At 44.0% G+C, this 27429-nt stretch overlaps 1 protein-coding gene across 2 annotated transcripts in view; it reads right to left on the reverse strand.

The window, feature by feature from the left end:
• LOC148025381 (uncharacterized) overlaps nt 1-21357 on the reverse strand; it is a 47004-nt gene extending 25647 nt beyond the window's left edge. For both annotated transcript variants that reach the window (XM_087692485.1, XM_087692483.1), the window contains exons 1-4: nt 21114-21357; nt 19480-19558; nt 19305-19384; nt 19139-19205 (exon numbers count right to left, since the gene is read on the reverse strand). In XM_087692485.1, the coding sequence (XP_087548611.1) occupies nt 19139-19205; nt 19305-19384; nt 19480-19558; nt 21114-21189 (302 nt within the window). In that variant the 5' untranslated portion in view covers nt 21190-21357. The remainder of the gene's footprint in view (nt 1-19138; nt 19206-19304; nt 19385-19479; nt 19559-21113) is intronic.
• Between the last annotated feature and the right edge of the window lie 6072 nt (nt 21358-27429).

The following is a 27429-nucleotide window of genomic DNA, read 5'->3' on the forward strand; positions in this document are numbered from 1 at the left end:
TAATGCTGTAAACAGCAAAACGCAGGCTGCAAACTGAATAAACAGGGGCTAAAGACTGTTGCCAGTAGTTTGATGAAGAAAACACGGGCAGCAAAGAGTGGAACAGCAGTAAACGCAAATCTGTCCAGAAAAACGCAAAACGCAAATGCTGAAACTCTGTCGCCAGCAGCAAATCAGCAGTCGCCAGCAGGAAGGACAGCTGCCTGATCAGCAAGAAGGGTGTAAATCCTGAAATCAGCAAGAAAACACAGCACAAATAGGTTGCAGCCTGAAATCTGATACCATGTCAGAAGTGGTGTAGCAATGGAAGCGTAAAGAATATGCTGAAATAAATGCTGAAACACAAGACAGAAGAAAGAAAGAATGAACACAGTAGACAGATGAGAACTCAGATGTATGCTCGGGAAATGGAATCCATATCGAACACGAGACAGCAGCATACAACGGTGAGTCACTGGCTGCGTGGGCTCCTCAGCACCGGCTCCTCTCTCCCAGAAGGATCTCCACTGATGGCTGAAGCACCAAAGACTGTGGAGGAGGAGCCCTATAAATAGCCACAAAAGTGGGGAGCATAAAATGCAAGTCGGCCAGCATTTAATGCTGGTCGGCCAGCAATAAATGCTAAAAGTACATCATAAATGGCCACAAAAATGCGCCATAAAATACTGCATAAAATGCTACATAAAATGCCCAGCCTCTGCACACAGACTCACACCATGAGCTGACTAATATCTGCTAACACCTAGTCCCCACTTGCTATGCCTGTCCGCCTAACTACCGCAATGTTGACTAGTCGCAGCTGTTGCAAGTCTTATCATCTATCGCCTACTCCGGTCACCTGAAGAATCCCTACCTACTGGTCCAATTGCCTTGGTCCAGCAGTTGACTGCTGACTCTAACCTGCACCTGTTGAGCATGTGCACGCCTATCGATTGTCTTGAGATGCGTGCACACTTGAGCTATCTCTTGCCCACTCAGATACCAAATTGATGGCAAATATAAAAGGGTCAAGACAGAGTACATATCAAGTTTAGTGTAGAGTTCAGAGTGGAAAGAGTGAGCAGAAAGAGTGAGAGCTTGACACTCAAAGTTTTTAGTACAATGACAAAATGTACCACTTTAGGTTTTGATAATACATATAAAGTACGAGTGTAAGGGTAAGGGTGCATGCACACCCGAACATCGTAAAAGGCATGGTAAGCCTTTATTCCCAACATCCCTTCCACTGTCCTCACACCCCTTCAGGAGGGCATTGCGGTTGATGGCTCATGGCTGCTTTTATCCTTCTTCTGCTTCAAGCGTGTTGTTCCAGCATCAGGCTTTGCATTTGGAACATCTTCCACCTAGAGTCACCATCATCTGCTTGGCATCAACACCCTTTTCCATCAAGCTCACCTTCACCTACGTTTTTTAGTGTGTAGGTTTTCTCCTTTCCTAGTGTCGTCATCTCCGACTTAGTGTCAACATCCTAGCCTCTAGCAACAGTCTACATTACGGAGTGTCGGTGACTTTATCACTCATCTATCATAGGGGTTGGTAGGACTTGCGTTTTTGCAACCTAGCTTCTTCTCCATCACCTGGCATCACACATTTGTCACACTCCAGCTTGGCGTCAACATCCTAGCCTCTAGCAATAGTCTTCATCACCGAGCATTAGTAACTTCATCACTCATCTATCATGGGGGCTACTAGGACCTACGCTTTTGCAACATGGCTTCTCCTCCATTACCTTGCATCAGTCGTCTATCACAACTCACAGGGGCTGCTGGGACCTACATTTTTGCAACATGCCTTCTCCTCCATCACCTGGCATCACTCATTTGTCACAAAGGCTGTTGGGACCTGCGTTTTTGCAGCCTGGTTCATGTTCCTTCATCTGGCGTCATCATTAGCCACCTAGTATCAACATATGAACTACTCTCCCTACGTTTGGCAACAACATTCTAGGATTTGCATTTTGCCTCCTGGGTCACTCCTCGACATCAGAGTATTGTGGTTCACTCCCTCAACGACTAGTGATCATCTTTCACATCTCCAACAGCATCAGAGAACTACAATTTCACTCCCTCAACAATTGTCCTTCACCTTCGAGTGATTACTTTGATAGCCCGCTGCCCAAAGGACTACATTTCGCTACCTTCACTGTGCACTTTTCCCAAAGGTGTTGCCACTTGTTTCAAATAGGATAGTGCAATTATCTTTTGAGCTTCGACTATATTGTATCAACTTTTCTTCTCATAGCATGATTCAGTGCATCATCACCTGTTCTTGTATTGCTGAGTTTCTCTTCTCTCTCAGTGTTTGCCATACACACTCTGTGTTACTCACCGCAAACCCTACTGTCTCTTCGCACCGTCGCTTATTGGTATCATTTCATACCGATTATTTTTTACACTTACATATCTTCCATTTTCTGTCTCCAAAAGTGGTATGATAGCCTTCATCATCTAGTTGTCTTGTGCTTATCGAGCTCTTCTTGAGCTGGGATACATGCCTCACATTATGCAAAAAGTGAATACTAAACCATACTGAAATGCTAGCTACGCACTACCAATCCCTACAATATCACATGCATAATTGTCCCCCAAGTGAACAACACCATATCTACTACCACTGTAGTTAGAGAGCCACTCACAGTATGGTGTTATATGGAATGAGACACCTGAATCAAGAATCTAGATGTGCATGTCATCATCAAAATCTGTAATCAATGATTGTGCACTAAAAGAAGAAGTAGAGAGTACATCACTGCCTCTATCACTCTCGTGACTGACAACATTGACTTCCTCTATCTTCACTCTCCTTTTCTTTGCATGTTGGTTGTCTTCTCATTTTTGTTATCATTATTGTTTTAGCCTTTACCCTTTTCTTTCTTCCACTTAAAGCAATCCCACTTAAAGTGCCCTTTCTTGCCACAATGATGGCACTCCACATTTTTTCCACGAGACTTGTTGCGTACTTTGTTGTAAAAGTTGCCCTTCTGCTGAAATATTTTGCCTATTGAGCTCTCCGCATCTGAATATAACAACATAGCATTAGAATTACTCATTGTTGTCCTCAAAGTGTCCCAACTTTCAGGCAAAGTGCATAGCAAAAAGGTTGCCTTGAACTCCTCATCAATGCGAAATTCCCAAGCAATCAACTAGGTGAAAATAGAGTTAAACTCATTCAAATGTACAAACATGGTTGCCTTCCTTCATACGAAGGTCCATCAGTTTTTTCAACCAATAAACCTTGCTAGCTGCACTTTTTTTAGCATGTAACTCCTCAAGTCTTTGCCACATATCATAGGAATATTTCAATTTCTCAATGTTGAAAAGCAAAGTGTCTGACACTAAAAGCTCTATGATAGAGTATACAAGTTCATCTAACTCTTTCCACTCATATAGATCCATGGTTGTTGGTTTTACCCCTTTTGTCTTTATAGGCTTCGCCTATTTCTTCTACACCAAGGCATTATAGCACTACTTCTGCCATATAGCAAAGTTGTGTGCAACCTCAACCTTCTTAATGTGCAAAAGATTGCTGCCATCACTGCTGCCAACCATGATTTGCAACTCAAAGGTCAACAAATGTAAGCCCAACTATCATACAAATAACCAAGGTACAAAGTACCAACCAACAATGAAAATTTAAGTAATTGCAAAAATTTCAGATCTACAAATAATTTTCAGAGATATAAAATGTGTACTACAACACACCACAAGCAATTACAGCCGTATCATGGGCTAATACACCAATTGCATGAGAAAGCCCCAATTTTTAGCTGCAATTTCTGCTCTAAATGCATCCACAAGCACCAATTTGGCTCTCACGAGCAAAAGCCCCAAAAATTCTCTACTTAAACTACTCAAATGACATCAAACATAACTCCAAATGGATTGCACAAGCCAATATTGCCAGAATTTCACAAATTGCGAAAGCCCCAAATTTTTCCAAGGTCCTATGTGTTCAATTTGCATAGAAATGGCATTGCAAGTACATACCAAGACCAAATTTGACCCAAATTCTGCAAAAGCCCCAGATTGTATAGGGTCCAATGTGTCAAAATTCCAAGAATTGCACCTATCCCACTGTAATTTCTGCACGTTGTGAAAAGCCCCAATTTCTGAGACCTGAGAGTGTGCAAGAATCCACAAATTTTACTTTGCTGAGTGAAATCCACATGCATATGCCAAAATCCCCAAATTCTAGCAGTAGAAACATGCCCAATCTCTGGGATTTGTTAAATTGTGCTTGCGCATGTGTGACAGCCCACAGATTTTTAACAAGGGTAGGCCTTTGAAAAAAAAAATTGATTACTTCAAGGGAAAAAAAAATAACAGATGACACGGTTGACTCTCCCGTAACACCCATGCTGACCTGCATCAGCTTGCACTGCCACCGAACTTCCCTGCGCTGACCTGGATGGCATGCTGAACTGCCCCGTGCTGACCTGGATGACCTGATACCTGCGTGTCAAAGGTCTATCTGCCCCGCACTGACCTGTGCGACCTGTCGCCTGCCTGTTGAGGGCCTGTTGGCTGCCGCCCGCACTGCTCAGCTGCACAAGACCTATTACAAGCACACTGCCTGTGTGAGTGACACCTGACCAGGGCTGACAACCTGCTGTATCAGGGTTCGGACAAGCTCCAAAAGCTCGGTCGGGATGGCCTTGGGCTCTGATACCAATTTGTGGTGGTCTACACACAATGAAGATTCACTGTTTGGCAATGGCAATGGCAATGGCAAGGGGGGAGAGAGAGAGAGTGTGTGTGAGTGAGATGCACAATATGTGGGTACAAAAGAGTTGTACCACTCTTTAGGTTTTTTGATAGTTGTACGTGAAGGACTGAAGTACAAGTGCTAAGGGTCTGATCACACCCAAGCACGTATAAAAGGCACGGTGGCCCTTTATTCCCAGCACCAACTAAGTATAAAATGATCATGAACTAATCATTTTCTAATCTGAAAACTGATTGTAAAGAATGATCAGTAACTAATGCAAAACTGATCTCAAAAGTGACCATAAATGTTCTCAAACTAAGCTAAAACTAATCAGAATTTTTGTCTCAAAACTGAGGCAAAAACTCATGCCAAACGAAACATAAACTGATCCAAAAGTATAGTTCCAATGCCCAGGTAAAACTCATACTCATATGCATACATCTCACAATGACTAGTACACTGAGTAGTGACCTCATGGTAGACATACTATGAGCATAGTACCTTGGATGTTTACTAAATGCATCTGAGTTCCACAACATATGAGAGCTATCCACAACTAGCAGAGTGGAAGTGCTACCTCCCCCTTGAGTATCAAGCAATACTCCGGACCCTCGCTCTGTTGAACCTGATCGAGCCCGAATTGAAGTCAGCTATAACTGAAAGGCATCTAGATAAAGCTGCAACTGACAATGGTCTACCAAGTCATTCTCTTCCATCCACTTTGCATCTACCGATGAAACAATACTAAAGCTTCACCAAGAAGCATAGGGCAACTTTACCTCTAATTGTACTTGCCTCAAACCTCCACTAGATTCTAGGCCTTTCTTCCCCTTAAGCATTGTGATGCTTTATACTTTCACATTGCTCCAATTCCAACTTAACTAATATGCAACATTGCATCAAGTTGACTAACCCCTCATGTGTACCTGACATGCTAGGAGCACTAAATGCATTACGAAACATTCTTGTTTGTATACTTTGAACCATTGCAATGTGATTGTGCATGGGAATTTGCATACTACTAACCATACCAAGATACATTTTCCCATACATTGCATGCATTATTAGCAACATTTTTCCTCAAGACCAACATTAATACCATGAGTCCCAAACACAATGAATTACATATATGCATTGCCAAACTTACCACTTAGTGTCCCAACATCATGCCAGCATTGTTATACATAGGGTTACACATATTACCAGTCTATTTGGATACATTGGACCTTGCTCACCGTGCATTGGTTGCTGCATATGATAAGGAGTTGTATCATACATCCCCGTATCTGGTCCCTGATCCACCAAGTATGGAAACTAGTGCCATGACTAAAGTAACCTCACTGCCCCATAATTGCATGAATGCCCTACTATCCAAAAAGCATTGGATCGGCACTTCCAAGTTGGCCTTGCATATGCATCATTTGCTTATGCTCACTACCCACATTTAGAACATCATTTTATTGTATTGACTCTTCCTTTGGTGCATATTGTTGTCCCAATGCTCTTGAAGGTTTTCCTCTTCTTGCCTTTATTGCCCTCCTTTCATGGGTTCAAAAAGTGCATGAACTAAGGACCATATGTCAATTGCATAAACATTTCAGCTGCTATCCTTAGCTGATCTTTAGACTGGTCATCAAATTTCTCTTCCTCTTCCGATTCATCAACTTCAAAACGCTTTCAAGGACCCACATGTCCATCTAAACCAACATTCTCAACTTGCTGCCCATGCTGCATGCCTTGTCTAAGCTCAAGCATTACATTTTTCCCAACACTTTGTGAATTTTCAAATTGAGAGGCATCATCCTTGCTTGATCCCATCTCACTATCTGAAGACATTCTTGTTGTAATGCTCAACTACATACAATTCCAGCACTAGAGCAAAGCTTCTGACTTTAAGTCAAGTACCTCAAGCCCACCGAGTCAAGAGATTGAGTGGTATCCCCGCAATGGAACCTTGAAACTAGCCTTCCTTCTCAAATAGGGTGGTAAATAACCTAACTAAGCGCTTAATTATAAAAATTAACAAATTCACAAAACTGAAATGCACACTTTACCATACAATCTTGGACATTGGACAACCTGATTGCCCCAAAACTAACACCCCTTGCGGTATTTCTTCAACTATTATTGCAAATGAATGGAGCACAACTAAGATCCCCTAACCTCCTTCGCTAATCCAAGTGCCTCTTAGATCAAAATTGACCAACAAGCCTCCACACCAATTTGCCCCTTGGTTTTCTTAGGGATTGGCTTTCACCCTACTCCTTGAAAGACAAATTCAGCCCTAGATCTGACACTAACTAGCTAGCCTCTTAAATCTCCTTGAAATTCCTCAATTTCAACTACCAGAATTCAAGTCCTAGGCCCTTAATTCTAAGCACCCATCCTAAGGTGATTGTCAAAACCCTAATTTTTTCTGTAGATTAGGGTTTACAGTAGAGATTGACTAAGATCTCTTCCTCTAATGGCTCAAATTGCTAAAAAATATTGAGATAACTTGACAGTCGGCTAGGGGATGAGAGAGAATGTTGTAGAAAGAGAAATTTCAAAGTTTCATCGCATGAAACACTAAAAAATTGCTGCTGCCCTGCTCAAACAGCCATTGAAGCTGTCACCTACAGTAACTTAGGACCACTAGAAACACTACGATCCCGTCCTATGTGCAATCATCTACACCAGAAGGACCTTGGGCTGTTGTAGGACTGATCCTTGGTGGCTGCAAATCACATCAGTAGCCTCTCCTTGCTCTCTAATAGCCTTTTTCTCTCTCCAATGGTTGAAATAGACTTCCTTCAACCCTTAAAACCATTTTTTCCACTTGCATGGGCAAGTTTTGCCAAGTGTCAACCTTCTAAACCCATTTTTCAACATTATTTAGTTTTAAATTTAATTTAATAATTATTCTAGTGCTCCAAAAAATTAATTCCACCAACCAATAATTAAATTGGCTAGGCCAATTTGTCTTCCAAGTATCCCTAAGCAATTATTGACCCTTAGACTAGCATTAGTTAATTAATCAATGTCTAGTCTCTAATGTCATCACTTCAAGATTTATGCCTTCATCTCGTCTTCTGCTATCTTTTGACAAGGCATCAAAGCCCTGGCATATAAGCTCAAGGTCTCATCACCGAACTTCGATTGTTTTGGCTATTGTTACTGCCATTTTCCATCTCACACTTCAATCAGCATCAACTTGAAATGACTAAAATCTTAAAGTGCACAAAATACAAAGTGCTCAAATAGAAGAGATTGCACGAACAACTAGAGAAACCTCTACACAAATGAGAAATGTGCCAAAGTTCTTCCTATTGGTACTACATGTGTACATCATCTCTACTTGTAAGCCTTTTCAAGTGTTGGCATCTCAAGGAAAAAGAGAGCTTTAGAAAGTTTCTCATTAAGTGCAATGTTCCCTTCAAATCTCTCTTCTTGGAGCAAAAGGTTCTCTTAGGAAAGATGACTTGAAGACAGATGGTTTGCTGCTTGTAGCTTCAAGGTTCTTTCTCTGCATGAAGTTGGAAAAATGGCATCCATCCAATGATCTAGAGGATTTTTTGTGCTGATGTACCTAGGGTTTTTTTGCATCATCTCCTCCAATAGTTGTTGCCCAACTTGCCTTGGTGTCGTCAACTCCTCCAACCCCTATCACCATCAACACCAGCCTCTGTTTTTGCTATTCCAGCTGACAACTAGGTGCTGGTCATTGTCAGCAGCAAGTCATTCTTGAGATTTCAAGTTTCAACGCTTTTTGGCATCATCATGTACTCCAACTAGTGGTTATTGCACTTGGGATCCATCTTCAATGGACCACACACATCAACATCTCCCTCAACCCACTCCCACGAGATCGACTATTGAACTGCTTTGCCCTTGAGCATCATGTACATTCACTTATTTATATTCAGCATTCATTAGTTCGTTCATCAAATTCTCTACTTTTGTGTCTTTAGTGTTTTGGTGCATTGCAATTTGCATTTTTGTATGTATCGCCTTTTAGTTGTTCATACATTCTATGTTTTCTCAATGCAAATCATTGCACATCCCCACAAGGAACAACTCGAATGCATAAATAGACCTACCCCCAAAATAGTTGTTCTCATTCCTTGACTCATTTCATATTGTTCCATGCCTAGTATCTCACCAGTTAGCATCTCTCTAAGAAAAAAATATATAGTCCCTAGTATTACTAATTTTGTTTGATATGCCCAAGATTGAAATCATGGTTTTGTGGACTGAAGAGGGAATATGTGGAAGAGTTGGTGGCCAGAAAAACTTACCCGCCATCACAATGCAAAAGTTGTGGCCACACATTTACAAGCCATACTACACGGATCTACATTCAAATGTATTTATTGGGAATTCTCCACAACTACTACTTGGATCAGCAATGTTTATTGGAGCCCTTCGAGGTTGAGTTACTTACTCTTCGCAAGTGGAGTATTGAGCTTTGGTGGATCTCTTAGAGATGGTGCTCTTGGCTTCTACTCTAGATCTAGCATATTCAATGCCCCTCTTGAAGTCTGTAGAGGGTATTTAATATTAGTAGTACATGTATATATCATCTCTTGGTTGCAAGCCCTATCACACTAAGTTTGTGAGGGATGAGATGAAGCTCTAGGTTTTTAATCCATTTATGGCCCGTTTAGTCATTTTAGCAAGTTGGGTCCATTGTGTTGCAATCTATTATGTTGCAAACAAACAATTCTCATCCACCAACCATTTCTAATTACAATTAGAAGTCGAGCTTTCCTATACATAGACAAGGTATGCTTGCCATCATCATACGGGGTCCTCACATCTCCCAATAGTGTCTTTTACTTGCCATCTATGGAATACATTGGCTCCTATGTTCATGTCCTCAATCCTTCTGCTACATGCTTTGCCACACCCTTAAAGACTAAGTGTAAATAGAAATCGAATATATGTCCACTCAAATCTCCTTTATCTCTCAAAAAGAAAGGCCCACAATTCCATTGCAAAGGGAAATAGCTTACAAGTTATCCTCCTGAGATTGATGGAAGTAGTTCTAGGATTTGTATAACAAATTTTGAGATCTTTTTCTTTAGAAATTCGGTAATCTTTGTCAAGATAGTTGTTCTCCAAAAGCATTCCTTAAAGAAGTTTTGACAAGTGTCTTAATATCATAGAATCTCATGAGTCTTATCGCCAGGAGTTTATTCTACGACTGGAAAAATCATCCAATCAATAAATAACCTTCTTTTTAGCCAAACTCTTTTTGTGTTTATGATTACATTGTTTAGAATTCGACAACACATCATACTTGAGGAATCAAAGAGAGGAAGAAAGAAAGTTGCCTCTTTTCTATACCTTAGTGTCTTGTTTCTGAGTCTTTAATATCTACATCTTGTCCTTTCATTCTGTTGGGTATTTGACTCATGCCTCACTTACGCCTACACTCATACGGGAGTGTCGGTGATCAGTAGGACACTGGGGCACTTTTTACTCTCGGTAGGAGAGGTTTTTCCCCCAAACTTATAGTCTTATTTTCGTGTGTGCTTATGTGCTTATGTTACACACTTATGGGCACTTACTGTGTTCGGGTGTGAACACCCCCTACAACCCTGAGGTTTAAGGGTTGTACTTTGTACTTTCATTCACACACTCTTTCAATCTATTGCATTGGGTGTCGTACTTCACTCTGTCTTTCACCCTCTCACACTGTCTACTGCACTCTAAGCTGTACCTCGATCCTCTCACTCCCTCAAATTTGGTATCAGAGCAGGGATTCAGCTCAGGTTCCGCTCAGCCTCTCGCCCTGTTCACTCCTGTACCAGCAGCACCCAAATTCGATGAGCTCTTGGTCAGCTCCAGGTTTGTCAGCTGCTGCCCCAACCGCTGGCCATTCAGACCTGCAATCTCCACCATTAGTGCAGCCACCTGCACCGCCTGCAGGTCCGCCCCCAACTGCCTGTGCACCAGCGTGTCCTTCTGCAGCCCATGCCAGTTCTGCAGCCCCCGCCAGTTCAGCCCCAGGTCGCCAGCTCCAGCCGCCTCCTCTGCCCAGAGGACCATCTACACACGTCGCTGTCTCAGCCCTGCACGCCACCTGCAGACGCCCTCAGCACCGCCTGTACCCGCCAGCGCGCAGCTCGCCACCGCCTGTCACACCGCCAGCATCCTTGGCTCATAAAGGAGACGCCGCCACCTGTCCGCTGGAGGCGCCGCCTACTCCGCCAGCGCGCCACCTGCAGACCCCGTCTAGACCAGTGCTCGCCTCCTGTGCTGCGTCACCTGCCTGCGACGCCTCTATTCAGGCATCGTCAGCGACTCCGGCTCCTGCCACGTCTACTGCTGCACCGCGTGTCACCCATCAGCACCATGCTGAGTGGTCACAACTGCCTGTCAGTATGTCAGGTATTTTTTTATTTTTATTTTTTTCTTTATCCTTTCATTCCAGATAAATTTCTGGAAGAGAGGATTCCTATGCAGCAGGCACAGTGTTCAATAACGTGTCTGGGACACATTGAATGCAAATTTCTGGCCAAATTTATCAGACATTTTGGGGCTTTTATGTTTTTTGAGGACATTTGCATATGAACTGCAGTTACAGTCACAGAAAGACTGTTTTGAACACATTTTTGGTAGAAATTTTGGGGATTTTGATATTACAGTGTTGCTAAGCACTGTTTGCACCTTGGGAAGCGTGCATTAGAGACAGTTTTTTGACAGACATTTTGGGGCTTTTATGTTTTTTGAGGACATTTGCATATGAACTGCAGTTACAGTCACAGAAAGACTGTTTTGAACACATTTTTGGTAGAAATTTTGGGGATTTTGATATTACAGTGTTGCTGAGCACTGTTTGCACCTTGGGAAGCGTGCATTAGAGACAGTTTTTTGACAGAGTACACCCTTGCACATTGATTGCAGAAGTGTGCTTGCTGCAATTTTTGGAAATTTGCAGATTTCCAGTCCTTACTGCTTTGACATTGCTCATTTGTCTTTGGAAATTTGTCATCATGGCAAATCAAGGAGGTGATGTATTTACGTATGTATCCAAAGAAGACAGATTGGACGGAAACAATTATTCGTTATGGTCATTCATGATGAAGAATGTATTAGTGGCTAAGAATTTATGGGATTATGTCAGTGGAGAGGAAACTCAACCTGGAATTGTAGCTCCCGTTACTCCTCCTCCTCAAGGGGCACGTGGACAACGGGGACCTCAGCCCGCTCCACCTCAGCCACTTCCTCCACGAACTGCAGCTCAAAAAGCTTGGGATACACATGATGCACAGGCTTTGTCGCTGATTGCTTTGGCAGTTCAGCGGTCCATCATCCCTCACATTCGTTCAGCATCTTCTTCATAAGATTCATGGTTGACTTTGGAGCATATGTTTGGAGGAAAGAATGAGGCTCGAATCTCTTTCTTGAAGAAAAAGTTAGAGACTTTGAAGATGAATGAGGGTGATTCTATGCAGGATCACTTGAATAAGATTCAAGACTTGCGGGAGCAGCTCATGAATGTAGATGAGTACTTTTCGGATGCACAGTTGATATCCACCACCATGAATTCCTTACCTCCTTCGTACTTGTCTTTTCATACTGCATTGAACCTCACCATGAGGATTGCCGAGCACCCACTCACTTTTATTCAGCTAGTTAGTTTGCTTCTAGAGGAGGAGCAAACAAGGAAAAATAGTGGTGTGGATGCTATAGTCTCTGAGCAGGCTTTTGTGGCAAGACAAAAAGGCAAAAACAGTAAGGTGAAAAATGCTCCACAAAGTTCTGGTACTTCTGGCACATCACAGAATCAAACACAAGGGGGAACGCAAGCTAAAAAGGGAAAATGTCATTATTGTAAGAAGCCAGGCCACTATATCACTGAGTGCAGGAAGCACATTGCCAAAGAGAAGGAGTCAGGAATGTCTATTTCTACTACTCCTTCCACTGCTAGTGAGTACGCGCCCTTTGTTGTAGACAGGGACTATTGTTTTTACACTTGCAGTTATGACATCTCTTCGGCTGATTAGAGTACTTAGCTCTACAGAGGATGCTAACACTTGGTTCTTTGACAGTGGTGCTTCTAGGCATATTACATCTCGCAGAGATTTGTTTGCTTCAGTTAGTGCACCTCCCATTGGGAAATCTGTACAGTGTGCCAATAATGCATCATACCCTGTTCGTGGTATTGAGGAGATTCAGCTCACAGCCATTGATGGCTCTATTCTCCGCCTGCAGGATGCTTTGTTTGTGCCTGGAATCAAGAAGAATTTGCTTTCTATTTCTTCTTTGACACGTTGTGGTTTGCAGGTCACATTTGATGATGACCGTTGCATGGTTAGAGATAAAGAACGCATGACTTTGGTCTTGACAGGATCTTTGTGTCATGGTTTATATGAGTTGGATGCTCTCTCAGTAGATCAGTCGGCATACTTGACATCCACTCTTACTCCTGCTATGATACAGGCGGAGTTATGGCATGCTCGTTTGGGGCATGTAAACTTTGGCAGCTTGATGCTTTTGCAGCATACTCAGATGCTGGATGGCTTACCTCTCTTGGAGAGACCTCCTGAACACTTATGCGAGGGATGCATTTTGGGAAAAATGCATCGTTTCTCATTTCCCCGTGATGTTGCTTTCAGAGCAACAACCAAATTGCAGTTGGTGCATTCAGATGTTTGTGGGCCTATGCAAACAATGTCATTGGGCGGTTGCTACTATTTTATGACATTCATTGATGACTTTACACATTTTTGCTGGGTCTACTGTTTGAAAAAGAAGTCAGAAGTGTATGATGCATTTTTGGCTTTCAATGCACTTGTTGAAAATCAATCTGGATGCAAAATTAAGACTCTCCGTTCGGACCGAGGGGGAGAATACATGTCCTCTATGCTGAATTCCTTTTTGAAGCAGAAAGGCATAGTCCATCAGTACACTACTGCCTATACTCCACAGCAGAATGGGATAGCAGAGAGGAAGAATCGGTCACTCATGGAGATGGCCAGATGTATGCTGAAGGCAAAGAGCTTGCCTCATAGTTTTTGGATGGAAGCAGTCCTGTGTGCTTGCCATATTTTGAACAGATGCCCTACCAAGGCCTTGAAGACCATCACACCTTTTGAGGCTTGGAACAGCCGTAAACCTTCTGTTGGCCACTTCCGTACCTTTGGGTGTCTTGCCTATGCCCATATTCCACAGGTACTTAGAAAAAAGTTGGACAACAAGGCTGTTAAGTGCATTTTTATGGGATATAGCAGTGAGAGCAAAGGCTACAGACTCTATGATCCCATTACAAAGAAGGTTTTTGTCAGCAGGGATGTTGTTTTTGATGAAAAATCAGAATTATCCTTGGCTGGTTTTGACACATATCAGGCTGCCCGTGATGTTTTTGAAGGGCTGCTGCCCATTACTTTTGGTGATTCAGCTGGAGCTTCAAAAAATGAACCTAATGTTCAGCCAGCTGCTCCTATGGAAAGTGCACAAATTCAGCCATTGGCTGATCGGAATATTCAGCATAATGCTGAAACTGAAATTCAGCAAGAGCTTGCACACAGTCAGGAAGCTAGACAATTACCTAGATGGTATTTGCAGACTATGCAAGATAGTCCTTTGGATGCACCCATGGCTGGTCGTACTAGAAGGCAAACTCATTTGCATGATTCAGCACATACCATGGAGTTTGTTATGGCAGCAAGTACTTTTGATAATGAAGAGCCTGAATGTTTTAAGGATGCACAACACAGTGTGCATTGGATGGCAGCAATGCAAGCTGAATTAAATTCAATCACTAAGAATCAAACTTGGGATTTGGTGTCTTTGCCATTTGGGAAGAAAGCCATTGGAACGAAATGGGTCTACAAACTGAAAAGAAAAGCAGATGGATCCATTGATAAATACAAGGCACGGCTTGTAGCTAAAGGCTACACACAGAAAAAGGGCATTGACTATGAGGAGACATTTGCTCCTACTTCCCGTATGACGACCATCAGGTCTATGATTGCTTTGGCTGCACATTATGGTTGGACAGTGCATCAGCTGGATATCAAGACTGCATTTTTACATGGGGAACTTCAGAAGGAAGTTTATGTACAGCAGCCCATTGGTTTTGCAGTTGAAGGCTCAGAACATTTGGTATGCAAGCTCAAAAGGCACTATATGGTTTGAAACAAGCTCCTAGAGCTTGGTATGCAAAAATAGATGCTTTCTTGCTTGGTCAAGGGTTTCTAAACAGCTCATCTGAGTCTACCCTTTACATATGTAAAGAAGGGGGATCTATGCTGATTATATGTCTTTATGTTGATGACCTTTTGCTCACTGGAACACATGCTGATCAGATTTCAGCATTCAAACAAAATTTGCAGCAAACTTTTGACATGTCTGACTTGGGAGTTTTGCATTACTACTTGGGCATCCAGTTCATACATGACGCTCCAGGTATTGGGCTATCACAGTCAAGGTATATTGGGCAGCTTCTTGAGAAGTTTGGCTTACAAGATTGCAAGCCAATTTGTACCCCCATGGAACCTGGATTGAAACTGCCATTACATGATGACAGTGATTTGTTTAATATACATACATATGCTCCTGCAGTTGGATGTCTTATCTACCTATGCAACACTAGGCCGGACATACAATTTGCAGTTTCAGCTTTGGGCAGGTATATGCATCAGCCACGTATGTCACATTGGCAAGCTGTCAAGCGTGTTTTTCACTACTTGCAGGGTACTCGATCTCTTGGGTTGCTTTATGCCAAGGGGGGACCACTGCAGTTACATGCTTACAATGATTCTGATTGGGTTGGTGATTATGATACACGTCACTCCACTAGTGGCAATTGTTTCTTTCTTGGCTCTTCTTGCATTTCTTGGCTTAGCAAGAAACAATCCACTGTTGCCACATCGTCAGGTGAAGCTGAATACAAGGCAGCTTTCACTACCACAGTTGAATGCGTATGGCTTAGACACTTGCTAGCTGATCTGGATATATCTGTTACGGAGCCTACTCCTTTGTTCACTGACAGTCAGAGTGCCATTGCAGTGGCACGGAACCCAGTGTTTCATGCCCGCACGAAACACATTGAGATCCATTATCACTTTGTCAGAGAGAGGCTACATGCAGGTGATATCAGCCTTGTCTATTGTCCTACCACCAGTAATGTGGCAGACATCTTCACCAAAGCTCTTCCTCGTGACAAATTTGAAGCATTTTGCGATGCTTTAAATTTGATATCCTTTACTGGCGGATGATCCTTGTATTCTTGATCACTCTTCACTCCAGGGGGGTTTGTTGGGTATTTGACTCACGTCTCACTTACGCCTATGCTCGTATGGGAGTGTCGGTGATCAGTAGGACACTGGGACACTTTTTACTCTCGGTAGGAGAGGTTTTTCCCCCACACTTATAGTCTTATTTTCGTATGTGCTTATGTGCTTATGTTACACACTTATGGGCACTTACTGTGTTCGAGTGTGAACACCCCCTACAACCCTAAGGTTTAAGGGTTGTACTTTATACTTTCATTCACACACTCTTTCAGTCTATTGCATTGGGTGTCGTGCTTCACTCTGTCTCTCACACTGTCTACTGCACTCTAAGCTGTACCTCGATCCTCTCACTCCCTCACACATTCCTATATGTTATTGATTTCCATGCAGATGACAAAGCAGAGACTCTTTCTTCTTCTAAGAAAGAAACAACTCAAGACAACTATTTTGCTTTGATATCATCACTCATTATTTAGACTCAAGACTCTCTGATCATGTTTCCACCTCCATGGAAAGAGAAATTCAAACCCTTAATCAATCAATTTCACTAGCCTACAATTCCTCGGTTCAACTTTCATGCTAGCAATGATAAGCAGACTTGCTTTCCTCTCCTAACAATCTTCCTTTTGGCTTTCCACAAAGCTTAGATTAAAATGATTTTTACATTTAAGTTTAGTAAAGAGAGGCACTTATGCTAGCAAATTCAAGAGCATATATTTGGGATGCCATAAATGAGGTCTTCTTGAAAGATTGTAATCTTCAATTTTGTAAATTTATCTAAAATGCACTTCTTTGGAATTGGGACTTATATCTAGCTTGCAAGATTAAGAATTTGAAACAATAGTACCAAAATAGATCAAATTAGTGACAGTCCAAGTTTATTAATAACCAACAATTAGGAATTTAGCCTAGTCATCATTAAAATTCCTAAACTTACACACACAAGAAACGTTCAACAATCCATATCTCAAAGACAACACAAAAAGAAGGGTCTTAAGCATATCTCATGTATACATATAGATATGCATAGGTTCAAGAATTTTACCATAACACCCATATGGCATCACATAGCTTAGATCCAAAAAATTACTACCCTACTATCTAGAAATTAAAATTACTTTTGGACAAGGCCCTATTTCCCTAACGACCTTGTACAACCATTCTTTGCATTCTATCTTGATCTCCTAGGTCATCAAAAAATCAATCCCCACTCTAGCAAGTTCATATCGTTAATTCCTATTTCAAGAGCTAACATATTGCTTCCATACCAACTTCAAAGACACAAAGTCTCCCATTTCCCATAGTTGGAAAATGGCCATCCAAAATTCCATCCCATCTCTCACAAAGACATTCCATGGTAGCCCACCCTTAATAACAAGAATTAAGAACCATGGACTCAATCATGTAGGATGGCAATAGCAAGTAACAATTATCCCTTCTAGAACTATGCCCAAGTTTTATCCAAAATAATCCACTCTGAATAAGATGGAATGATAATCCTACGCCAATCATCATTCATGGGTGGCCAGAGCAAGGTGACAATTGTCCCTTCTAGAACTCTCCTAAAGTGTGTAAAGCATCAAAATTTTTAAAAATGAAATTTCTTCAAATGAAGTGTAAAATTTCAAGATGAAATGATAATCCTACACCGATTATGGGTGATCATAACAAAGTGACAGTTGTCCCTTTTAGAACTCTCCCAAAAAGTGTGAAGCATCAAAATAGAAAAATGGAAGTTTCTTCAAAGGAAATGTAAAATTTGACCTTACTTTGCTTCTTTCAGTTACTCGTCATTTCAAGCATCAAACACATGAACCGATTCCTTTCAATTCTCTCTAGTACCCAGTTGTACAAATCTAATACACCAAGGTCTTTCAACTAGGGCAAGTTCCATCCTTGCTTCCTGCCATACAAACCTGATACACCAGAGTATCTTTATTCATAATTAAAGATTGTGAAGCCCTATGCACATACCCCAAGGACCTTGCTCCTATCAACCATTTCTAGCAGCCTATGTCTTTGTTCAGCCGTTTGAGCCCTGGCACTTGAAAGAATTTATAACATCTGTGCCTTTATGCATTCTTTTGATGCATTTTTATGTATTACTGATGCGCATAGTTGAAAACACACTCTCAATTCAAAGATTGTCACTTTCCACTTCATCAAATGCTCAATTCACTTTACCTTGTCCAGTTCTAATACTTAATTGTGTAAAGTCACTTACTATTCCCTCCCTCCCCCCCTCTTCCCCCCCCCCCCCCTCTCTCTCTCTCCCCAACAAGCACATGTCTAATAGCACATCATTTGCATCCCATCGTAGCTGTGCCATAGCTCACCAATGTTACTGTTTTCCATCATTTCGCGATTCTGTCATGTTAGAGAAAATTGCTTGTAGCCATGAAACTTACTATTTTAACTCGCCATACCTCCCTGCAAGGTCCACACCCACACAGCCCATGATCTTCTTTTCCTACCTAAACCACAATCACCAAAAGCGGCCAGCGAGTCACCTGAGAAGACAAGATGACTCTCACAGTCCCAACATTGCTAACACATATTCTATAACTCGCTTATGCATTTCAACAATAACTTCTTTGGCACCAAACATATGCCTCTCCTAATACAGTTGGACTGTCAAACTCAAAACTGCAGATTGCATGCTCAAAACTGACCTCCGAAACTAAGGCGAGTTAAGAGCCCAAGCACACCTATATGCTCAAGGATGAGGAAGACATAATGCAGAATGATTCATTCCTTCACAAATCTATGACTACTAAAGGCTGGGTACAATCACCACAGCAGAGAGTACAATTTAAGCTTGGATGGCAGTGAGAAATTTATGAAACTTGGACTTTTATAGTCCCTGGGCAGCAGGTTTGGCCAACCTGGCTGAATGAGGTAAAGCCGGTCGACTGCCCTATCTTGGGTCCGACCTGCACTCCCACCGCAGTGTCATGTGGCAGGGCTGCCACATCATCATCATTGGCTGCTACCAGCTGGTTATACACATGTTAACAGCAGCTAGATTATTTGCTTGAACAAAGGGTGGTTCAGATATTTCAAGTCAGTTAAACAAATTTAAACAAACCTAAGTTATTGTGCTACGCTGCTGCTTGCACTTTCAATTGTTCAGACTCTGACCTAAGTGCTTTCAGGCCCCAGCTTTAACATGTTGAAACAGATATAGTAAAACAGGTACTCACATTGACTCAGCATTCGGACCATATTTGGCAAACTTTACCATTATTTCCCTCCCATCGACCACTTTTCCTGTTAGCATCAATATGAAAGTAAGTGGTTAACTCAGAGGCCACAAATAAATGCAAAAGTAGTCATTAAAGCAAAGTCCAGCTAAACCAATCAACCCACCATCTAATCGGTCAATTGCTTTCTGGGCTTCATCCACATGCTTGTAGCGAACAAAGGCAAAACCACGAGATTCACCAGTTCTGAAAATGAAAAACATGACAGAATATACCTTTAACACATGATAGAACATTCTTGCAATGATAAATAAGGTCAACCATCTTGGTAGAAAGCTCACCTCCTATCCCTGGGTATGAAAATATCTACAACCTCTCCATACCGATCAAATAAAGGGAACAAATCGTCAGCACTGGTTCCTGGTAAAACAACTTAGAATTAGACATAACAGCCATTTATCCACCCACCCTCAAGAACTAGACACTCTCTGCACTCTAACAGTAAGGATATCTTCACTGTAACTCTCTTGATTTATTGAAAATTTTCCTACCAATACTTTTAAATTTTCAACTCCAAAGTGAACTTCAATTACATGTGCATTCTGAATTTTTGTTTTTGCATTTCTCAAAAAGCAATCTGTTTTATAATTGAGGGTGCATTTATAATTCTTTCAGGCAGGACTTGGAAACAAAGGACTGTTCTAAGATTGATTGTAAGTTTTAAGAATTTTTCAACTTTAACAGGTAACCCTAGTATGGAACTTATGAACAAAATAGAGGGTTGTCCCAGCATACATATAAGTTCAGGGGTTAGTGTACCACATGTATGATGAAAGCCAAAGAAGGTGACCTGACTGAGTAAAAGTTGAGTTGAGGTCATCATCTAAATACACCTTCAGCATAAGCAGCTGCCTCAGCACTAGACTGTTGCTAGAAGGGAGATGCTATAAAACATGTCACCTCGTGTGCGCATCACACAGTAAGCTTTCAGACCCAGCAATGATGTAACCTATGTGAGAGCTACCTGTCTAAAAGCAACCGTTTAGTGGCTCTTCCACACATGATGCAAGACTTACCTAGTAGACAAAGAAGAAGAAATGGACTTGCAATGGCTGATATCCTGGAAGATCAGGAACATGCCATCAATAACTGCATGAGATTGTACAGGTTGAGTTGCCTGCTTGCCCCTGAGACCCTAGTCCAAGTCATCACATATCTGGGTTAAAGAGACCTCAGATTGAGAAAAGTGAGGATATCATCTTTGATATACCTTCTGCATAAGCAGCTGCCTCAGCTTCATTTAAGCAAGAGTGGGGTTTCCCGTCTAGGTCCAACACCTTCATCTCACAACCAAACTTTTTGCTTAGTCAATAGAGATTTTTGTAATTAGGGGACAGTATAGAATCAAACATTCAACCTACAAGAAGGATCTGAACTCCACCATCAGATATACAAAATGAGGGCTGTGTTTCTAACCAAAACATGTCACTTGATTGCGCTTCACACGTATTTTACTTTAAGCATCGCCATGTCATTATCCTGTACTACACACATGCCACGTAAATATAGGGTACACACGCCAAGTCAATATCCTGTACGACACACGCCATGTCATTAGGCTGTACGACACATGCCTGATCACGTGGACTGCTGGTGTGGTAGGAGACATTCCCAATCATACTGTATTTCTGTAAGGAGATTCTCAACAAATTTAACTTAACTAGGTTCATAGAGATATCCTCTATCACACTGTATTAGAGGCAAGTTCGTGAAGAATATCTCAAAAACACGGTGTTTAACTGAGTTCATGAAGCCGTTCGCAGAACTAAATACAGTTTCTTAAAGAGATTCCCGATCGCAGCTGTAATTCTGCAACTTCATGAATAGGGATAGTGGTTCAGCGGCAAAACGACTGACACGATCGAAAAAACCTAAGACCGCCATGAAGGCTTCAGGGGTGGAGAATTGTACTCACGGAAGGTGATGTTGAGGACGAGCAGCGAGTAGGTGTCTTTGATGTCAGGAGGTCCCGAGCGCCCGAAGTGTGACATGATAGTTTGTCAGGTCTCGATCTCTCTCTCTCTCTCTCTCTCGTGTTCGCCCGCGTCCACTAACGTCTGTAATAAGGAAAACGAATGCTATTGCATCCACAATTTGTAGGAGCTCTACCTGTCGTTCTATTAACCAGCAATCCGGTGAACCTTACTGTAAATGAACAACGTGACCAAGGCCATAAATCAAAGTGTCGAGAAAATTAAGACCCCCTAGTATCTTGGAAAACCTTCCTAGGGATTTTCCAAGTGAAAATCAATTTGAGATCTACAAATTGGAGGCTCAATATTGGTAAGGATGAAAAGTAGTGAAGTTTAGGAGACCGGGGCTGTGAAAGCACCAAGCATAATTCGACTAGTGCACCGGGTGGGCCCACACATAGCAAGTCACTATCATGCAATAAATAGAGACGAATAAAATGTTAGCCTGCTCTTTATCATTCTTAGTCTGTCATCTCCTGGTTGTGAGCTCCTATCAGAGTCTAACAGGAGACAGAGGAGCTCTGACAGTTCATTTTGTGGCTGTCCTTGTCAGTCGGCAGCCTGTGGGTGTCATACAGCCCAAACTAGCCTGTTTTTCTGCAGTCGGCCCATTTTCTGGGTAGGTCGGCCAAATCTGGCCAAAGTCGGCCAGATCTGGCTGGTCGGCCAAATCTGGCCAGGTCGGCCAGATCTGGCCAAAGTCGGCCAGTTTTCTGGCCTGGGGGCTATATATAGCAGCCCCCCAGTCATTCCACATTGTGCTCTGCAGGTTCAGCACTGCCTCTGACATCTCCGTCTCCGGCATTGGTGCTGCCATTGCTTCCAGTCTGTCCTGGTGCCCTCACTGACACTCCGGGCTGCGTGCAGGGACTGCTCTGTCCATTTCAGTGTATTTTAGCATTCATCTCAGTCACTCAGTCCAGACTTTCTTCCTTCGTTCTCTGCTTTCTCTCTCCTCTCCTCCGTGTTCGTATTCTTCTTTCGCTGCGCACTCTCAAATGGTATCATCGCTTGATTGAGAGCATGGAGGACATACCCTCAAGAGTGAGATACCTTACAACTGCTGCCATCTTATCAACAACTGCCAAGCGACTTCTACAGGAGGCCTTTCAGCCTGCATTTTGCTGCCCACGCTGCCTGCAGAGGCTGCCACGTCATCCAACAACGCAAAAACCATGTGTTTTCCACCATGATGTCCCTCCTTCTGCTGGGCGACCTCCCTACAGGCTGCGTTTTGCACATTCCCTGCTGGCGACTTCTTTCCAGACTGTCTCCTGGTGCTGGTGGTCTCTCTTCTGGTGATCGACATCAGTTATCTTTGCGTTTTGCAGATCCAGGTGTTTGTAGGCACTCTCTGCCTGCGTTTTGGTGGTTGGTGACCACATTGCTGGTCCTATTTTGACAGCGGCACAACTTTCTTTGGTATTTTGCAGATTGGAATATGTCTTACCAGTTTTCAGGCTTTGAAGAGTCAGCAGATGAACTTCTTTCTCATCATTCCTCTGAGCGGAGACGGGATTATCGTGAGGTTTGACGTCGGGAAAAACCTCCTCGCACTCGTCCTTCTTCAGTCCATGCATCTCAGAGGGTTCCATCTACCGCGAAGGTTTCTTCAGTGAAGACTGCTTCAGATGTGCAGATGCCTTCCTTGATTCCCTCTATTCAGGTGCCGATTCTCCCTTCCTTTCCGAAGGAAGATAAGTTGGATGGTTCCAACTACTCCCTTTGGTCATGCAAGGTGGCTTGCATCCTCGATACATTTGGCCTTTGGGAGCTTGTTTCTTCACCCATCGACCGTCCCCTCGTGGATTGCTCCGATGGCACCTCTATGGACCGTGCAGCCTTATGGGATGGGCTCAACTCTCGAGCACATTCCTTTCTTTTTATGAGTCTCCATGATTCCGTTCTTGTACATGTTCACAGGTTACAGACCGCGGCGGAAGTGTGGAAGAAGCTTGCGTCTTTGTATCAGCACAAGACATTTGCCCACAATATTTCCTTGGAGAAGAAGTTGCGGATGCTCAGTCTTGATGGTTCTCCTTCCATGAAGGAGCACATCACGAAGATGGAGGATATGCGAGGCGAGCTAGCCTCTCTTGGTCGTCTGAGGATATGGCGATGATTCTGTTGACTCAGCTGCCATCACCCCGTTATGATGTCTTCTACACCAGCCTCATCACTTCGAGGACCCGTGAGATACTCCTATGGGAGGAACTTTCCCCGCTTGTCTTGGAGCATGACGAGCGACTCAAAGAGGTGGGAGCCAGTGGCTCCACCAAGGCATTTACGGCCGGCACAGGTGGTGGCAAGAAGAAGAAACAAAAGAAGGAGAAGGCCAAGGACAAGAAGGAGGAGGACAAGAAGGATGCGAAGGAGAAGAAGCCCAAGTGTCCCCACTGTGGGAAGGGCACTCATCCCGAGGAGAAGTGTTGGCAGAAGTATCCCCATTTGAAGCCTAAGGAGAAGGACTCGAAGGCGGCCCCAGCCACAACAGAATCTGCATTTGTGCATGTCTTTGTTGAGGAGGATACAACCCTAGCTTCTACCACACAGGAGAAGCCGTGGCTCGTCGACAGTGGAGCATCTTCACATATGACCTTCCGACAGGATTGGCTTCAGGATCTACGTTCTAGAGGGGGTACCGTCACCATTGGTGACAATTCTACAGTCCCTGTTCGAGGCGTGGGGACTTTACCTATGTTTTCTGACAGGTGGTCTTCCTCCACCCAAGTTCTCTATGTTCCTGATTTGGGTTTTAACCTATTATTTGTGCATGGCCTTACTCAGCTTGGTACCCGAGTCATTTTTACACAAGATGTAGTCACAGTGGAGGATGCTTCTACAGGTGATGCTCTTTGGATAGGTACTCTGGAGGGTGGGCTTTATACGCTCACAGCTTTGGCTGCGCGGACTTCCCATGAGCTTGGGCTGCTTTGGCATGCTCGGTATGGTCATTTGAACCTCGATTCTCTTCGCCAGGCTGCTAGGAGGAAGATGGTGGAGGGACTTCCAGATTTCCCTCCTCTTCACACTTTGTGCCCTAGCTGCTTGAGGGGCAAGCAGCATCGGTAGCCTCACCCGCAGGTTGCCTCCAGGAGGGCGACTTCTCCGCTTGAGTTGGTTCACACCGACCTTTGCGGACCTATGGGCACGGCCTCCCTCGGGAAGGCTAGGTATTTGATGCTGATTGTGGACGACTTTAGTCGTTATGTGTGGCCTTATTTCTTGGAGTACAAGAGTAAGGCGTACTCCCGTTTCTGTGAGTGGCAGGTGTTTGTGGAGACCCAAACAACTTCCAAGGTTCGTGGCGTTCGAGCTGATCACGGTGGCGAGTTCACTTCTCACCTTTTCTCTCAGTTTTGCAGGGATTGTGGTATTCGGGTGGAGTATTCCCATCCGAACACACCATCAGAGAATGGTGTGGTGGAGCGTGCGAATTGGACCATGTTGGAGATGGCCCAATCTATGTTGGAACATAGGAGTCTTCCTCATTTCCTCTGGGGTGAGGCGGTGGCTACAGCGGTGCATATTCGCAACCGCTCTTCGACTTCGGCATTACAGGACATGACTCCTTATGAGGCTTTCTTTGGCAATAAGCCTTCCGTGTCCCATTTTCGCATCTTTGGGTGCGATGCTTTTGTTCATGTGGACAAGAAGAAGAGGAAGACGAAGTTCGACTCTAAGTCGAGAAAGCTTATCTTCGTTGGTTATAGCACGACCACGAAGGGATATCGGCTCTACGACCTGACGACGAGGAAGGTTGAGGTGAGCAGGGATGTGATCTTTGATCAGGCTTCGGCCTCTGAGGATCCGATTGATGGTTCCATTACATATGTTTCTTCGTCATCGACCGGACCCCCCCCCCCCCCCCACACCCCCACCTTCTCTTCCTTCTAGGATACCCCTTAGCACCCCCCTTAATTCCTCCTCCTTCGGCTTCCATTTCCCCTTTGGTGGATGTGACTCCGTCTTCTACGAGCTCTTCCACCACCACTTCGGGATCTTCACGGGATACACAGCCTTCTTCTGATGCGGAGGATCTACCTTCACTCGGTGAGGGGGAGTCCCTCTCCAATTTGGGTGCTTTGCAGGTTCCGAAGAACCCCTGGTCTCCCTCACAGCAGTAGCAGGAGTCTCTCAGGATTCCTTTATGGTATCGCCGGTTCATGCAGGATTCAGGTGTTACTCACTTTCCTGCCTCTTCTAAAGGTCCACGTCGATCAACACGTTCACAGGCCCAGCGGGATAGTTCACTATGTGCGAACTATGCTCTTATGTCACAGATTCTTCAGGATTCCGAGCCTTCCACTGTGGAGGAGGCTCTTGCACAGGATATTTGGAGACAAGCTATGCAGGCCGAGCTCGATTCCATCGAGCGAAACCATACGTGGGAGCTTGTTCCGCGTCCCACGAAACGGAAGGTGATAGGTGTGAAATGGGTCTTTAAGACCAAGTATCTTGCTGATGGCTCCTTGGACAAGCATAAGGCTAGGCTTGTTGCCAAGGGTTTTGCACAGCGTGCAGGCTTGGACTACTTCGAGACTTTTGCTCCTACAGCCAGGATGTCCACCATTCGAGTTCTTTTGGCTCTTGCTGCTCACCACCGTTGGCCTGTTTATCAGATGGACGTCAAGTCTGCTTTCCTGAATGGCGCTCTTGAGGAGCAGATTTATGGTTCACAGCCTCCTGGTTTTCTTGTGCAGGGGAAGGAGGATCATGTCTACAGGCTGCGAAAGGCTCTTTATGGCTTGAAGCAGGCTCCTCGTGCTTGGTACCAGCACGGATTGACTGCTTCTTTCTACAGAGTGGCTTTGCGTGCTCCGCTTATGATCCCAACCTCTACTTACGGGTTGTGGATTCTCTTTCAGTGTTCCTTATCTTGTATGTGGATGATCTTATCATTACAGGGAGCGACACTCAGCAGGTGGAGCATACACGGTCCATTCTTCAGCAGGAGTTTGACATGACAAATCTAGGGATCCTTCACTTCTTTCTAGGCCTGGAGATCTATCAGATGGCACATGGCATTTTTATCTTGCAGCACAGGTACATCTCCGAGCTTCTTTTGGATTTTGATATGGCTGAGTGTCGGCCTATCTCATGCCCCATGGACCCCGAGTCCAAGCTTTTGACAGCTGGAGTTCCCCTTCCAGATCCCACCCGTTACAGGTGCCTTGTCGGCTCTCTTATCTAGCTGCTTCACACTCGGCTGGATATCTCTTTTGTGGTGGCTTTATTGTCTTCTTTTATGTAGACTCCTACCCAAGATCACTGGCAGGTGGCTTTGCAGGTTCTTCGCTATTTATAGGGGACTCGATCCTTCGGGATCATGTATGGAGATGGGATTACCCTTTCTGGATGGAGTGATTCTGATTGGGCAGGTGATGTGGATACGAGACGATCCACTACAGGTTATGCTTTCACCCTTGGATCCGGTGCTGTCTCTTGGAGCAGCAAGAAGCAGCCTACTGTGGCACTTTCTTCTACAAAGGATGAGTATCGGGCCCTATGTTCGACCGCTATGGAGGCAGTTTGGCTCCGTCGCTTACTGGCGGAGATTGGCTTTTCCCAGATCGGACCTACGGAGCTACGCATGGATAACCAGAGTGCTCTTGCTCTGGCCAAGAACCCGATGTTTCATGCTCGCACGAAGCACATTGAGGCTCAGTATCACTATGTTCGAGAGCGGATCGTGGATTCGAAGCTGGTGGTGGTCTATTGTCCTACGGCGGCCAATGCAGTTGATCTCTTTACGAAGCCTTTGCCTCAGGCTTCTTTGCTTCATCACATGCGGTTCTTGGGTCTTTAAACTCTCCCAGGATCTGAGAGGGGGTGTTAGCCTGCTCTTTATCATTCTTGTCTGTCATCTCCTGGTTGTGAGCTCCTGTCAGAGTCTGACAGGAGACAGAGGAGCTCTGTCAGTTCATTTTGTGGCTGTCCTTGTCAGTCGGCAGCCTGTGGGTGTCATACAGCCCAAACTAGCCTGTTTTTCTGCAGTCGGCCCATTTTCTGGGCAGGTCGGCCAAATCTGGCCAAAGTCGGCTAGATCTGGCTGGTCGGCCAAATCTGGCCAGGTCGGCCAGATTTGGCAGGACGGCCAGTTTTCTGGCCTGGGGGCTATATATAGCAGCCCCCTAGTCATTCCAGCATTGTGCTCTGCAGGTTCAGCACTGCCTCCGACATCTCTGTCTCTGGCATTGGTGCTGCCATTACTTCCAGTCTGTCCTGGTGCCCTCACTGACGCTCCGGGCTGCGTGC

The sequence above is a fragment of the Lygodium microphyllum genome, chromosome 14, assembly GCF_053477565.2.
Source record: "Lygodium microphyllum isolate KBCC chromosome 14, Lygodium_microphyllum_v1.1.10, whole genome shotgun sequence".
In the NCBI taxonomy this organism is placed as follows: Eukaryota; Viridiplantae; Streptophyta; class Polypodiopsida; order Schizaeales; family Lygodiaceae; genus Lygodium; species Lygodium microphyllum.